Raw genomic sequence first — 17,643 nt, forward strand, 5'->3', positions numbered from 1 at the left:
TGTAACTTGCTTTCATATTAGCCTTAAGACTAACTCAAAAAAAGAAGTGCTGAGAAGAAGCAGGGTTCACACATATTTTGTGTTAATGTATTTTTAGGGTCTGAAGCAGGATGGAATATGATTACACTTAGATCTTTGGAGACAGATTAAAAACAGATATTCACTGAGTAAAAGTGTGGATTATAATGCTGTACCCCAAGGACTAAGGGACAGGTAGCAGGGTTCTGATCCTGCTCCAAAGATTGTGCATTTTATGCTAAATAGTCAGAGTCAGAGACCCAGAAGGCTCTTTATAAGCCCAAAAGGGACATTTCTTGGATGTCTCTGAAGACTCAGCCAAAACTGATGTACCCAGAATTGTCCAAAGAGATTAGGGATAGTATTACTGATGGAGAATTTATAACCTGAGCTAAGTGTGCAATTCTTATCTTCCTGTCACAGAAAACCCTGTGATACTTTATTGGTAGTTTGTATTTTTATTGTGTTACAGTGCACACCATATTTTATTTTACTTTTCAATTATAAAATGTTTTTCCTACTGTCAAATCTCTGGGACATCTCTCATACATCCCTCTATGCACTTAGAAAATGCCTTTTTTTGTTAGAAGATAAAACAAAAAGTACATAGGTATTGGTGTAAAGACCATATGGCTGAACATGTTTGAAAGAGGACACAAACCAGATATGTTCTGCATCTCTTTTAGTATTATAAGCTAATTAGTTATGTGTAAAGGTGTGGAAAAATGTGTGATCTGCCATGCTGGATTAGAATATGTGACCAGCCAGTCCACTATCTTTCCTTTCATATAGTGGATAAGCCAGTCCACTATCTTTCCTGGCAAGTACCAGATAGTTTAGAAGAGGGTATTAAGAACAGATGTTTGTCAAAAATAGGCTGCTTACCTGTAGCTTGGTGTAATAGATATGTTGAAGCCACCATAGCCATACAAGAAAGCAGGATGAGAACCATCCAATTTAATTCCCTTCTTGTGGATAATAAACATTGGGATCTTGGTACCATCTCTGCTAGGGTAGAACACCTATGATAATAAAGAAGAAAGATGCTGTGATTATTTGTGAACTTGGAAATCGCACATAATTCCTAGGCTTTTGCTGTATATGGAAAAAAATCTGGGTATAGTCATAGACTGGAGCATCTCTGCTAACATTTAATACTTTAATTCTGCAAAAATAGAGAATGGCTATCATGATTCATGGGGATGTGAAATGGTCTGATACTTGATTAATAATTCTAGTAACAATATAACATTGAGGATGAAAACCTTATAATAACTGAAACCAAATATCTTATTAAGGATGAAATCCTGCCATTTCTGTTCACCCTGACTACTGCTTCCATACAGGTATCATGAAAATATTACAAAGGAATATGATAAACTACACAGACAACCAGAAAAAGACTGTAGGTTGCATTATGAAAATATGGGGAAATACAAGAAGGCAACAAGGGAACTGTTTCAGTAATCTTGCAAAAGAATACACAGGCAGAAGCTATCAGAAGCTGACAAATGATTCTTTTAAGGAGTACATTCCAAAACTTGAGATCATGCAGCTGCAGCATGAAAAAGAAATAAGCTTACATCAAACAGATGGGGATAGCCTGCCAAAGACAAGGTCACTACTCAATAATTTGTGGCTTTATGACACTGTACAAGTATTTAAGCAAGGATCAACAAAATACACCTCTGTAAAGGATTGATTTTGCAGCCGAGTCAATGAGAGTTTTCCCATCAAATTTACTAGGAGGCTTAAAAGCATATTTAGCCATGAGTGACAGGCTTTATTCTTAAATCTCTGGTAGGATATTTATGAATGAAAATAATTATTTTATCATCAGTAACCATGGGTTGGATGAGGGTTATTCCAACATTAGTTTCACCACTATTACTACATTTGTATGAACAACATTCGTCCCCAGCCAAAAAAAGAGTCACTTCCACACACAATGAATGGCTTAAGATGTTCTTAATGCAAATTCTTAATGAAATCACTGACAAGGATAAAGACTATTAAACAGCTGTATCCATATAATTTAGTAATGGTCAGTTAACACGGTCTCATAAAAGGAAGATCAATGTGCCTGATAAAGTTTTGTGAATTTATTGAGGACAAAAATCGCTTCCTCTTCCACACTCCTCAAAGTCAATAATCATAGTTTATCTGGACTTTTAATGCATTAAAAGTGACTTTGGGGATAGGTGCTTCAAAATGGATTCCTTGAGAACCTGTTCCATGATCTGTCCAGGTATGGAGGTCAGGCTGACTGGTCTGTAATTCCCATGATACTCTTTCTTCTCTTTCTTAAAGATGAGCACTGTGTTTGCCCTTTGCCAGTCATCTGGGTACTCATCTGACCTTCATGAATTCTTAAAAAGGATAGCCAACAGCTCTGAAATTACCTCAGGCAGTTATTTCAGTACCCTCAACTGCATCCCATTTGGCCCTGCCAACGTTTCATAGTTGGTAGGGTCAGAAGGGACTTGAGCAGATCATCAAATCTGACCCCTTGCCATGGCAGGAAAGAGTAGTGGGGTCAAATGACCCCAGCAAGGTGTACATCTAGCCTCTTCTTAAACACCCCCAGGGTAGGAGCCAGCACCACTTCTCTTGGAAGTTGGTTCCAGATCCTAGCTGCCCTGACAGTGAAGTAGCGCCTCCTGATGTCTAGCCTAAATCCACCCTCTGCCAGCTTGTAACCGTTATTTATAGTCACTCCTGCTAGCGCTCGGGGGAACAGGGACTCCCCCAGTGCCTGCTGGTCCCCTCTGACTAGTTTGTAACAGGCCACTACAACCCCCCTCAGCCTTCTCTTGTGGAGGCTGAACAGGTTCAGGTCCCGTAGTCTCTCCTCATAGGGCCTGCCCTGCTGCCCCCTGATCATAAGAGTGGCCCGCCTCTGGACCCTCTCCATGCTGTCCACATCCCTCTTGAAGTGCGGCGCTCAGAACTGGACGCAGTACTCCAGCTGTGGCCTCACCAGTGCCGCATAGAGGGGGAGGATCACCTCCTTGAACCTGCTCGAGATGCATCTGTGGATGCATGACAAGGTGCGGTTGGCCTTCCTGACTGCATCCCCACACTGCTGGCCCATGTTCATCTTGGCATCAGTGATGACTCCAAGATCCTTTTCTGCCTCTGCACTGATGAGAAGGGAGTTCCCCAGCCTGTAGGTATGCTGCTGGTTCTTCCTCCCCAGGTGCATCACCTTGTACTTGTCAGTGTTGAATCCCATCCTATTCTCATCTGCCCACCCCTGTAACCTGTCTAGGTCTGATTGCAGCCTATTCCTCCCTTCTAGCGTGCCCACATCCCCCCACATCTTACTGTCATCAGCAAATTTGAACAGGGTGAAAGCATTTAACTTCTCTAAATGTAACCTGGTCTGCTATTACTCTAGGCTGTTAGTCTTCTTCCTATTTCTGCTGCCAACTTCACTCGTCAGCTGGTAGTGGCCCCTATTTGTGAAAACTTGAAAAAGAAAAGACATTACATTTTTCAGCTTTGTAATCTAATACCATTTAATACAAGTCCATGAACTACTACTATAAAATCCGGCTGTCAAAATAATTCTACCAAGATTTTTTTAAGGTGGCTAAAACTCGAGTAAGTTAATCATCAGGGATCTGGGTTTTCTGTGGAAAAATGAGGATTTTCTCCTTTGAAGGAGAGAAATATGGGAAATGGTAGGTTTCTCTTTACAGGCTCGCAGAGTTCCAGCCTATAAGGCACTCCTTGGGGCTGGGGGGAGCAGGACACAGGAGAAGCTACATGCATGTGCACATATGCACATGGCCAGTAATACAGCCAGGCAGTGGTGGAGAGCAGCTGTCTGCAGGTAAGTGTATGGTGAGTGAGGTGGGGAGAGGCATAGGCAAAGTAGGGGGCCAGACTGAGGCAGCCATGGTGAGGGAGGAAATGGGGCAGGCTGGTGGCTGGGCTGGAGCTGCTGCCCAGCTGGTGCAGTGTCTGGGGCTTAGCTGGGAATACACAGTGATGGGGCCCAGCTGGGAGAGTGGGCCGGAGCCACGGGCAGCTCACCCAGGGGACAGCTGAGGGGCTGGGTCCCTGTTGCTGTGTGCATTCCCAAGGAGAGGCTGAGCAGCAGAGGTGACGCACCAGTGGGGGGGAGGAAAGCATGTGCTTCCCCAGATTTGCGTGCGGGGCTGGGGAGGATGTAGGCTGCCTACTGCAAGGCTTGGGGCTTCCTAACTTGCTGCCCTTCCCCCAAGGGCCTCCATGGAACCAATGGATGGGACCTGGCTTGGGAGGGCAAAGAGCGCGGGAAGGCTTGGAGTTGCTGCCACCACTGGGAGCCCCACACTAGCCACCCTGCCAAGGTGAGGCACTCCCTGCCCACCCAGCAGTAGCAGAGGGCACAACTCTGCACCACTGTGCCTGCTGGGACCCTTGTGGGGAGGGTAGCAGGGCAGGGAGCCCCAATCCCTGCAGCGGGCAGCCTTCATCCTCTCCTGCCCTGCTAACAAACAGAAGGATGTCTACATATTCTACAGTAACTGCAGTGTGGACACCATCCATCTATAAAGGTAAGCTGACATCTGAAAGTGAATGACCACAGTACAGACCTACCCAGAGAAGATCTGTGGAGCTCCATGCATAACATTTTATGAAAATTATTTAAGCAGTCAATCAACATAATAACCATACATTACAGCCAATAATCCATGCCCTGCCTGGCCAAGGTACAGCAGGGAGCATATAAATTTGCAGTTAAAGATAGGCTTGTTAGGAGCTGTCAGATAGATGTTGAGATTTCTGGGAGTTGAAAGGCTAATGTCTGGGTGAGTCTGGGTGCTATATGACTGGCAGCTTGAATTGTCTAAAAACTCCCTAGGAAAATAAGTTGGTAAGATCTTTCTGAAGTAGGTAAGTCAGGGCCAGAATTGAGCTCCATCCTGTTTTGTCCCAGCTTGTCCTTGCTGTTGTAGTTACTTTCACTAAAGCAGCTCACTCTTTTAATCTGCTCCCTCCCTTGCTGGGATCCAGCAAGGGAGTGGAGAGGCATGAAGGAAACTGGAGGAGTTACCTGCTCAGACACTACTGCAGATCCCAAGTGGCAGAAATGCAGCAGAGCAACAACATGCATGCTGTCTCCCCACAGTTCAGCTGAATTCATGAAGCTTCTGTGGCGATGTGGGAATACTGGACAGGGCCGTATGATGTGCAAGTGTCATGTAAGATATGCACTACTTGTCAACCTTAGCTACTATGTTCTCCATTATAGCAAAAGCTGTGCACTGAGTGCCATCACAAAGCTTAGAAATGTCTAATTCTGATCAAGTCAAATCAAAGTGAAGAAGAAAAGTGTCAGGTTAACATTTACTGAAAAAACTGGTGAGCAAAAGGGTGGATGGGCTGGTAAAGACAGGCTGAGTCCATCATACCCTTGGTAACAGATTCAAATCTAGCCTCAGGTTAGGAGAGAGTGAAAGCTGTTAGTATGGAATTGAAGTTTAGTTGGTGATATAAAGGGTTCTCAGATTTCCATTGAATGGATTAAACATTAACTGGCTGTCTCAGGTGAAGACTACCTGACCTTCCATTTCTGATTTCTTAGTGTTCCAGGGCAACTGCATAAGTCACAGCCTTGAAAAAAGTAACAAGGAAAGTATTTTAATGTAATTTCAGCCGTGTTTCAAAGGAACTGGCAACAAGAAGTGCTAACACCATAGAACAAGCTAGACCTCCATAAACCACCCAAGAGCTCTCAAGTACAAGTTAAGAACTGCTGGTCTTTATGAATTGAGTATAAGGATATCTGCTCCAAGAAAATCAGTGTTCATTTAGTTAAAAAAATACTTTAACACTGCACACAGACATCACATTTATCCCAGGACAAGGTGCAATGGTACAGAAATCCATGTCGGTTATCCTGGGACAAATTCTGGGAAGTTTCCTGTCTAAGAGGTAGTAAGTAACAGCTTATTCCAGGATACTGCGAAGTACGCCTGAACAGTTATCCTGGGATTTCATTGGTGAATCAATGGCAAAAAAGCGGTACTACATTTAACTGCTCATTACACCCCGATTAGAAGGAAGACATGTACGTGCCAATTCCAGGATATTTTTATTCTGGGAAAAACAGGGGCACAACTTATCCAGGAACAAATAAAGGTCTGTTCCTAACCTAAATTTTGTTTTCAGCTTGCTGAATTCTGAACTCTGTGGAGTCTTACTGCTAGGGCATGTCTATACATACTTACAGTGAAATAATTTAATTCATTTTAATTTGTACGTTTTGCTATTTTGACACAAATCTACCGGTGGATACTCTTATTTAGGATTAAGAGAATGCTATTATGATTTAGCTAAAACCAAGTAATGACAAATCAATGCAAGGCACTTAATTCAAGCAAAGAAAAAGCTGAACAGACATGCACCAAAATAACAAAAACATGAACTAAAGCCAGTTATTTTGATATACTTAAGTTCTGAGAAATGATCCCACAAGACTGGTTTTGATGCAGTGTTGTGGCACTTTGCACAGCTCTATTTGTTATACAGGTAAAGAGATTTCAGCCATCAAGAATTCAGCTTCATTGTTTCATTTTAACAAGCACAAAGATTTTGCAAGGTGGGTAGAAGAATATTTTATTTCTGTTACTGGTGATTTTGCTTGACTAATTCACATTTCTAAAAAATAGTTTTAATGATCTGTATCAAGAATACCCCAACTCCAAAAATTAAGAACAAATTTGTTTACAGTATGTGCTTAAAGAACAAATGCCAGTGCTAAAACTTTTAGTTTTTATTAACTCAAGAAATTATATCTTGGGGCTGAACTTTTTATCGTCATTATTTACAGCTTCTATTTTAATTAGAACTCAAAAGAAATAAAAGTATAACGCAACTTTTTGGCATACTGCTATATGATTTCGATCGTTCTGTTTCCAAAGGAAAGCAAGACACTATCATGTTTTATGAACCATGCTGAATACTCAACATGATCTATTTTTATAACTATCTGATGAGCCTCAACAGAAATATGATCCTCTATAACACATGGTATTTAGTAAGTACCTTTAATGTGAGCACTGGCTTTAAAGTGAAACACAGAAACCTATGATGGCATCTCACTTAAAAAAATCAATTTTAATTTTTGTTTAATTGTGGCTAAACAAATGCAAAAAAAGTTCACCAATGAAATTAAGTATGCCTCTGGGAGCCTTTACAGAAAACTTATATAAATGTTCTAGATGTCATTTTTATTCCACTTATCAGCAGATGCAACTGTGAAATTTAGGAATAATTCACCTAGGATTTTGTGTATCTTAAAACATCACATTTCAAGTTATTGGCACAACCACAACCTGTCACTAGTGAAATCAGCACTTGAACTCATTAAGTTATAAATCTAACGTTTCTTTTGAGGGTAGGGGGATCATAGTGGTAATCTGCTTTGTTGAATTATTTCTGAAGAGATTAAGTTGTTTGGAAAGGAAGTTTTCAGGGGAAAGTCTAAATTTTTGCTGACTCCAATGGAGTTTTTTATACTGGCTAAGGAGCTGACCCTCTAGTGTTTCCCATAAATGACTGGTGTTTGTTGGCAGATCACTCATTTCCCTCGGACTACAGACTGCCAGTAATTTCCCTCCCCCTTTCTAACCAAGAGCTTTTTAAACAACTGACTAACGACTGATTTTAAAGGGCTTTTCTCTGCTGTCATCAGTGAAGATTAAACAACAGTTCTTTAAATAAAAAGACATCAAAGAAAAACAGTATGTCAAGGTGACATTGGCATTCAAAATTTAGAAGTGTTCCACTCCAACTATCTTTTCTAAAATAGTGATTACTTTTCCCCACGATGAACAAATGGGAGGGGAAAAAATCAATTCAGTGAGATACTGAGATATGTGAAGCTATTTAAGCTTCCTCGAATAGACTATTTTCAACAACCAATTCACCTTAAATTCTGTATTATCTCTGAAGTAAACCCAGTGGTTTATTTATATGACCAATAATGGGAAGTGCTTCTATCTGAAAGATTAAGGTAAGCTTGACAGGGCAAGCCCTAAAAAGAAGAGTTTCCAGTGATGGTATTGCATCACTAATTTTAGGCACTGACTGCTTTCATAATAATGTTCACAATAGGGTTCTACTATTTTTTGCTTTATCAGAGCTGGGGGGGGAATCCAACTGTGTTAGCTATAGTACAGTAACCACCGCTAATATGCTGTAAAAATGAGTGTAAATCTACACTATAGTACATGGATGATAACAACATGGCAAATAAATAAATGGACTTTAGGGAAAACATTGATAACACCAGCACCATCAAATCTCCTTACATTTTATAACAAGATTCCATATGCTATATTTGGGAAAAGGGCAAGACTAAAGAGAACTATTGTCAATATTACAGGAATGCAACAGCAGCGCTATACTCTTGAAAAGGCACATCTGGTGATATACTACCCTTTACACCACACTCTTGAAGTGGTTGTAAACATAATTTCATCTCATTTTAAGAGTTTGTTATGCTGTCAGAGCTGTGCAAAGGGGCTGTCATTGAGCATCAGGACCCTTATATTCAAGCATTTATAATCTTAAAACCACAAAAAGGACACACTTCTGGTTGAAGAATGACATTTTATGAAGACCTGATATAACTTAATTCACCTCTCAGGCTCATTTCTAAAGAAATCTGCATTCTCATATTTCAGAGCAGCAGTGGTGATGTGTAGGGGGTACATGGGGGTACATATGCACCCCTTGAAAGCACCGGTGCACCCCCTCACAGGCCACACTCACCGCTTAGAAGATGGGTGGGGGGGCAGGCAGGAGGGCCAGTGTCCCCCCCCGCGAATGCTAGCCGGGGACTGGAAGTGCTGTGGCCAGTTTGCGATCAGTTGCAGAGGACCCCCACCCCACTGTCGATGAGACTGGCTGTGGGGGGAACCCCCCAGTTGTTGGGAGGGGCATGTGCCCCCCCTAACTAAAGTGGCACCAGTTGCCCATGCAGACCCGGCTTTTTTTCAAAACTTAAAGTCTTGCACATTTACCACCCTCAGTGAAAAGGGCAATTTTACTACGTCTGTTTATTGACCAAATTGTTTTCACTCTCTAAACTGGCTCTTCTGACTTTTCCCTTTATTCCCTTATGCTTTGTGCCTTTTCTCCCATTTCCCTGTGGCCCTGAACATTTCCCTAAGCAAAGCATGTCAAAAACTTAACCCACTGCAGGAAAAAATCTGGCTCTAAATAGGCTCTATGTTATTTTATAGATTTCATAGACATTAGGGCTAGAAGGGACCTTGTAAGATCTTCGAGTCCAGTCCCCTGCCCCAGGGACAGCACGTCAGCTGGGGTCAGAGGATCCCAGCAAGATAAACACCCAAATGTCTCTTGAAGCCATTCAAAGTAGGTGCTTGAACCACCTCCAGCGGCAGTCTATTCCAAACCTTGGGGGCTGGGATGATAAAGAAGTTATTTCTTATGTCCAGCCTGAAACAATCATGGAGGATTTTGTGACCGTTTGATCTTGTCATCCTTTGGGGTGCTCTGGCGAACAGACATTCCCCCAGATCCTGGTGAGCATCCCTGATAAACTTATAGGTGGCCACCAGATCACCCCTGAGCCCGTGCTTTTCCAGGTTGAAGAGTCCCATAGCTCTCAGCCTCTCATCATAAAGTCTGTTTTCCTGACCTCTGATCATGTGTGTGGCTCTCCTCTGGACTCTCTCAAGCTTCTCCACATCCTTTTTGAATTGTGGAGCCCAAAACTGGATGCTGTACTCCAGCTGCGGCCTCACCAACACCAAATACAATGGGAGAATGACGTCTTGGGATTGGCCTGAGAAGCATCCATGGATGCAAGCCAGTGTTTTACTCACTTTACTAAGGCAACCTTAAGTCTTAAGTATAGCATCTCCTGGATGAACCTGTGGTTCTGTCATCCCTTGCAGTCACAGGCCAAACCCATTCCTCTTCAAAAAGGGCAGAAGTATGAGGCACCCTTTCTCTCCAACACAACAGTGGCATATCACCAGAGCAGTGGCAGGTTTCTTCCCCTTACCATAGCTCAAGTCACCCCTCAAAGAAGCACGGTGGCAGCATGCACAGCTCCACAGTACTAGCAGCTGGATGTGTAGGACCATATAGTTTTATTTTCCTGCTACACATACCATTTTCTAATGAGTCCATGTTGGAAGAACCTTCAAAAGGAATAGGCTATTAGGAGTTCTACTGAGAAATATGGGGCTCTCTACTACACTTCTCTGAATTATTGTTTAAGGCTGTCTGTAGGCATCACTGCATTATTTTTATTTTCAAGTTTTTTACACAACCACAAGAACTAACAAAAACGTTGGTTCTTACAAAGTAGCATGACTCCAGGAAATGAAACCCTAGGCCCATTTTCCCTATAACTTAACCTAACCCTGGGACAAATAATTTTTGTCTGGCACAACTACCTATTCCATAAACAGTGCATCAATCTGTTCTATGAATGACAAGCAATAGAGCATCATCCTTACATTACATATAGCTAGATAGATAGATTGCATGGTCTCAAAAATATTCAGGGCAATATCCATATTCTTTACCTAACTTTGACTCCCCGCAAAACAAGTACTAAGAATACTGTATACGTAACTTCTGGGTATGGTTAATGGGTAAAGCTCTGTAAATGAACATGGGAAAATGCTTGTGTAAGATGACCTGTAAGTTCACTTGTAGAGGCTCAACTAGACTAACCCCCCTTTTCCCTATTTCTTTACAAGTCTTTCTTTCATGTAATATATTTTTTAAATATAAGAAATGAGTATAAAACATTATTTTGTTAAAATAAAGGTTCATTTATAGCATAGGAGACCTGTCACCCAGTTGTTTATGAAACACAGATAGTCCTTGAGAAGGAAAGGTTTTAGTTATCCATTTTATCCTTTGAGGTGACAGTGTCTTTTGCTATATAGTCCTCAGTAACTGGGCAGGAGCAGAGACGGCTTAAGTATTTTAGCTTTTTGTGTAGTATAAAAAGGATGCCAGTGATGGTGGTTGAAGACAGAATTGCTTTATCATTCACAAATATCTAGCTGCATGGAATGGTGCAGATATTGATAATGACATACAGAATGAAAAATCACAGCTATCATATGTGCAGTTATAAAACCTATATAGTAAGTTAACCACGCATTTTCCTTTTGTGTGTGAAAATAAAAAAGTAGGGATATGTGATAATGGAACTACAAAAAGTAGTAGGAGAAATGTTGAATTCATTAAAAAAATGATTCTATTTAAAATTAGTGGCATATAAAGGTATAGAACTTGTATAGCAAAGTGTGTCTAATACTACTATAGACAAAATAACCACTACTAAACCCATTTGCAAAACTATGAACAATATTTGCTTATCTAGAAACCTTTAAATAAATTTGATAACTCTCTCATCCATGACAATGAGAATTACAATTAAAATCCAATTTAAAAATGATAAGTTTTGCTTTTTCAGATTAAATAATTTCCCTCAGATAATAGGTAGATTTTATAGCTGTAAAGAAAGACTAATTAATTCATGGCACTTGAAAACATCTCATAAGTCACACTAAGTTAATTATTCTTAGAAAGACTCTAGTGATTTAAAACATCTTTCACAACCCGTTTCAAGATCACTTACTACATTCCTCCTGCTGTCCATATGTGCTTGGACCAGAAACATGTAATAGCTAAACTAGACTGTCACCTACTGCTACAGTAAAAATGAAAAAGAACTTCCAATAAATTGAAATTCAACTTTTCAACCTTAGTTTACAAACCCTTGTTCCTATTACCCATGAAATAAAGATTCTTCCTTAGTTTTTATTTAATGTATATTTTGAAGTTTGTGAAGGAGCAATATTTGAAATTTGCCGTAGCTGTTATAGCCCATCTAAATTACCATTCACAAAGCCCAGATGGTTTAAAACCACACTACAATATTTGGAGGAATCTAATACAGTTGTTGAAGTTTAATACATCCTAGAACAGAGGTCAGCAACCCCCGGCACACAAGGCCATTTTCCCTGGCATAACACAGTCGGCCCAGGCTCTGGGTAGCTGCCACCAGCAACGGACCTCAGGCTGCTTGCAGCAGGCGGTGGGGAGACTGCAAGCCCTGCTGTGAGTAGCCTGGGCTCTGTGGCAGGCAACAACTGCCCAGAGCCTAGGCCAGATGTGGTAGGCAGCTAGGATGCTGCAACCAGTGCACTGGGGTCCAGAGCCCTGACCCTGTTCTGTGGTCGGTTGTGGTTGCATGCATGCCCTGAGGCACGCACATGAAGGGGCCTGGGGCAGTGCAACCCCAGTTCTTCCCCCGCTGCTTGCTCCAAGACAGGTATCCAGCTGCTGCCAGCCACAGAGCCAGGCCAGAGCCCAGTGCAGCTGTTTGCAGCTTCCCAGCTGCCTGCCATAGCTGGTCTGGGTTTTGGGTAGCTACAGTACCCAGCAAGGAGCCTGCAAAAAACTGGACCAGGCTCTGGAGCCTCAGGGCACATGGCCCAGAAGGGGATGAGGCAATGCAGCCCCAGCCCCATCCCCTGTCATGGGTCTGGAGGCACATATATACCCACCACCAGTAAAGAAGTTTGAGCCCTCACAGCTCTCCTGCCATCTGCCTCAAGCACGCCAAGTTGAGGAACTGGACAAGGTTGGGGTGTTTTTGGCATTCTAGCCAAAAATGTTGCCAACCTCTGTCCTAGAAAAAAATGTAATATCTAGGTGTTTCTGAAAAATAAATCATGCAAATCCTTACTTATATAAATAAAAGGGACCTGATTTTCAGTGGGGCTGAGCACTGACAACAGCCAGTGACTTTAACAGGAATTACCAGTCCTCAGCCCTTCCTTAAAACAATCCCTAAAAACCTAACTTCATACAACCAGAGCTCGAAAACCTTGACTTTATCTCCTTGAAACATGGAATGAAATCCTAGCTGTACTGAAGTCAATGGCAAAACTTTTGTTGACTTTCATAGGACACAGATGTTACTCTTGAGTGCCAAGGTGCCTAAACCAAGTGCCAAGGTGCCTAAACCAAGAATTAACAATGGGACAATCATTCCTTACTGCATTCTAGTTCTCAGATTACCCGACACATGAAGACCTAAACTCTGGGCTTTCTGCCTGAAAAGTGTATAGCATATTACAGGAAGCATTTCTCATCTAATAGTGGGGCAGTTCCAGCATTGTCTTGGTCTCAAATATAAATCTATACTAGTAACCAATGCTTCTCAGGGCAATTCTGCCACCCAAAAAATGACAAAGTAAAACAGAAGCCTGGTTACCTACCCCTCTTACTTTTCATACATATGGGATCTACCAGAAGCCTGGAAGAGTGAAAGGGAGAGCTATTACAGTATCTCTATGTCATTCAAGGCTTATCCTTATGCAGAAAAACTCTTATATTAGTAATCCTGCATTTGCATTATGGCTATTTTATGTTACCTGCAAAACAGAGTCAAAATAGCTTGGTAAAGTAAAAATTCACACAGGTGACAGCTACAAAGCATACCAGCTATGGATAATTGAAAAATCATGATAAAAATAATCAAGAAATCCTTCAGAAGAGATAATTTCAGCACTCACTCATTAGGACAAGAAAGTCTTATGCTGATGGAAGCTAAGTGCCAAACAATAGTGCTTTATAAAAAACCTTTGTTAGAGAGCCTAGAAGTCTAGCAGCAAATGGCTGTGGGGAAGCAGCTCACCAAATGGCAGAAGGAAGGGGAGAAAAGAAGATGAAAATTCAAATTCCTGCCAGGAAAGCACAGCCAAAATTCTTTTTGAATTACATTATTTACTTGCTTAAGTGAAAGGTCGTGTTCCCTCCACAGAAATATCAAATGCCAAACATACAAAAGGCAAAATAGACCATATCAGTCCTGTCTAACCACCATTAAAGGACATATGCTTTCAACAATCTGACAGATACATTTCCCTCTACAAGTTCTTACACTACTATCTTCATAATGGGAGGGCTGTCTACCGAGTAAAATTTACGTTGCATGTTTTGTATTTGTCTCACCACCTCTTCAGAAAGAAACCTGTGTGCAGCATAGTGTTTTGTTGCCCTTTTGTTCCGAGCACAATAATACATTAAATGACTGCTGGGTAAAGGATTTATGTTAGTGAAGGTGAAGCTAAAGAAACATGTATGGAGATCATCTTTTCTTTCTTGCATGATTTCTGTATTTATACAAAAAAAATATATACCGACTTGCAAACATACCACTAGAAAGAACCTTGTAAATTAACAGCTGGTAGTAAATTTTCTTTAATTAAAACAGGGCTTACCTTAGTGAGAAGATTGCTTTGAAAGTTGAAAATTTACTGTAACAGTGTCGAAGGTCCTAACCAAGTCTAGGAGGCCTCAGGACTAATATGTTTAAAGCACACCAGTTTCTGTAGCCAACAGCTGGGAAGGACTTATGTAGCTAGAACCAAGCCTGAGTGATTCATTCATACCCTAGCTGATGATGGGTGGCTTCAGACTCAGGACTCATACAACTGGGCTTGTACTCAGGTCTCTGGAGCCGTAAGGAGACCCTTTAATTGCTCTGCCACTGCACTTCACTGTTACAAAACAGGCTCAAATAAAAAGTGAAACCTATTATCCAATCATGTTGCAAATCAATTCAGCTTGCAGTAAGGAGTTATCCCAGGGCAAACCTTGGTCTGTTCCTTGGGACAAGTGTCAGGATGGCAGGGAGAAACTTAGTGCTCTGGGGGTACCCTGTGGATGGGTTTGTGACACCCTCTCCAAGAAGGTAGATGTGTTTATACAGCTATATCCATCCATCTAGCTGAATGAGGGAAAGGAGCTGTTTATTAGCAATATCCAACCAAGAAAATGGCATGTTCCCAGCAATTTTAGCTAGTACAAACTGGCATGAGAAATGACTTGGCTTTTTTTGTACTGGATCTACCATAGAAGATAGGTGATTATTTGGGCTGGAGAGTCACTTAAGGAGTTTTGCTGAGCTGTTGAGGGTGGGACTGGGGGGGAGAGGGGAAGTGCTGAACCAGCTTTGGCCCTTCATCATGGCTGTTTATACCATCCCCTGTGGTGGCGGGCAGAGGAGCTGCCAATTGATCCTATCTAGCCCAGGGGCTTGTTCACCCTTCACCCACTATTGGAAGCTCCAGTGAGGGCGGGCAGGCAAGTAGATGGGCAGGGTCTACATGGAGATTGGCCCGGGATCCCTTGCCCCCAAACAGGGCATGCTTGGCCAGTCAGATGGGATGGGGCTGTGGGCAGGCAGGGAGTGGTATCCAGCAGCAGGATGGGCAGACAGAACTGGGATCACAGGTGCCTGCTTACAGAACCAGTGCCCATTGCAGGGAGGTGCAGGAAGTGGATCATGGCTCTGCCCTGGATACGTCTCACACTATCACCATCCTGCAATCTCAATACTGAACACAGCCCCATGCCATCTGCCCAGCTGAGCATGCCTTGCCCACAGGAGTCCTGAGCCAGTCTCCTTTGAGACCCCACGCACTCACTCCATCTGGCGGCGCCAGTGGTGGGTGTGAGGCAGATAAGTCTGGTTGCCAAGGCAATGGGGCCAGATCTGGTGGCAACATCAAAGGCACTAACAGCAGCAGCTGGAAGTGAGGACAGAGTGAACTGCCGCTGCTGGGGTTGCTGGGAAGCTGAGTCTGGCCACCACACAGCCCCCGTTCTGCCCAGCCCCATGGACTACAGCATTCAGCGAGTCCAAAAGCTGTGCACGGGGATAGGGTGAGCTGTGCTCCATGCCAGGCAGCACCTCCACACTGAGTGGGGTCGGCCTCATATGCCCCCCATGCCTGGGCTGGGTGTGGCTAAAGGACCCACCACAGCCCAGAAGGAATCACTTGGTGGGCTGGATCTGGTCCGCAGGTCCTATTTTGCCCACCCCGATCTACCACAACTATACCAAACTCTGAAAGAGAACACTCTTTGGAGAAGTGCATTGGGGCTTTCTGTGTTTAGAAAGGACCTTCTAGTTTTGAAACTGATGCTCAGAAACCCACCAAACATGTTTTTTGATACCAATCCAATAGCTGTTTACAGGAATGAAACCAGGCAGAAAGAGCATCCTGCCAGTAAGTTGGGGGGAGGGGGGAGTGGAGAAAAGGGGCATGGGGGATGAAGGGGTGTGGGGGAATCAGATCGAGGCCCCCATGGTGAGGGAGGGAATGGAGCAGGGGTAGGCACTGCCCAGCCAGGGTGGTGAATGGGACCCTGGGGTTGAAAGTGGGGTGGAGCTGTGGGTAGGTCATCCAGGGGGGTGGGGAAGGGGAAGGGGGTGGCTCCCCACTGTGCTGCATACACCCACAGGTGAGGCAGAGGGGGCATACAGATCCCTGGACTTGTGTGACAGGCAGGGGCAGGCTGCCTGCTGTAAGCTTGGGGCCGGGGCTCCCCTAGCCTCTTTCCAGTGGGGGGGCTGGGCTTGAAGCAGGCAGAAGTGGGGTGAGCTCAGCTGCATGGGATGGGTGGCGGTGGCAGTGCTGGGAGTGGTAGCTACAGGGGCATGCTACGGGGAATTTTGGGGTGGCTATACCCCCCGCAAAACCCGCCAGAGCTGCCCCTGCTCAGGGCACTCCACTCTACTGCTTTTCCCTTGGGAGCCCTGCTCTGGCCATGTGTTTTCTGCCTGTTCCACAGCACGGGGATCCCAAAGGAAAGGCAGCAGAATGCCTAAATAGGGGCAGTGCTGGGGGGGGAGGGCAATGGGGGGCTACCTGTCCCAGCACCACTACCTGCCTTGCACAACTGAGTCCATCCCGTCCCACCCACTCTGAGACCAGCTCCCACATGGGGAAAAGGTTGGCATAGCCCCTGGCCCTGAGCCTGCAGTGAGAAGTCTGCTTCTGCCCCATCCACAAATCCATGGGACACATGCCCCACATGCCTCCCTTCGGGATGTGCACAAGAGCAGGGAGCTGCCCCCCGCTCCTCATTCCCTTCCTGTGTCCCCTGAATGAGCTGCTTGTGGCTCCTTCCTGCTTCTGGCCCTGGGGTCCCATTCACCAGCCTGGCTGGGCAGCACCTGCCCCTGCCCCAATCCCTCCCTCATTGTAAGGGCCTCGCTCCATCTCCCAGTCCCTTCCCTCCCCCCCCGCCGAGACTTACCAGTAGGGCACTGGTCTCCCAGCTGCCCAAATGCATTCCCAGCCATGTGCATGCATGCTGCTGTGCACATGCACACGTCATTTATTGGTGACATTATCAGCTACGCGGGCCAAAGAAAGCTGATAGCCGATAATGTTAATTTTCTATTTATCGTTGCCAATCCAATATACAACCGATGCATCAGTGCACTTCTACAAAATACATGAAATAACTTTGTGTTTGGTTCCTATCACACCTTTTAATCCAATGTATGGCTGTGCTCCCAGCCTCGGGAGTACACCAGACCCCTTCAAGACTCCCATGTGCTCCAGGGGTTGGGAACCCTGATCAGCTGATAGGCACTCCCAAGAGGAGTGTATTGGAGTGAAAGGGGAAATGTATCGGAGTCAAAGCATTCATGCGTGCACTTCCCCTGGTTGGGAGTGCCAATCAGATGATCAGCACTCCCAGCCCAGAGAGCACAGGGTGAGCTCTGATTAGGCGATGAGGAGTTTTTGTCTCCAATAAGCT

At 43.9% G+C, this 17,643-nt stretch overlaps 1 protein-coding gene across 2 annotated transcripts in view; it reads right to left on the reverse strand.

The window, feature by feature from the left end:
• The window catches only part of PREP (prolyl endopeptidase), a 176,606-nt gene that overhangs the window by 28,569 nt on the left and 130,394 nt on the right, over positions 1–17,643 (reverse strand). For both annotated transcript variants that reach the window (XM_090037291.1, XM_090037296.1), the window contains exon 11: positions 904–1,040. In XM_090037291.1, coding sequence (XP_089893417.1) covers positions 904–1,040 — 137 coding nt within the window. The remainder of the gene's footprint in view (positions 1–903; positions 1,041–17,643) is intronic.

The sequence above is a fragment of the Crocodylus siamensis genome, chromosome 1, assembly GCF_052110815.1.
Source record: "Crocodylus siamensis isolate JL-2025a chromosome 1, ASM5211081v1, whole genome shotgun sequence".
Taxonomy (NCBI): domain Eukaryota; kingdom Metazoa; phylum Chordata; order Crocodylia; family Crocodylidae; genus Crocodylus; species Crocodylus siamensis.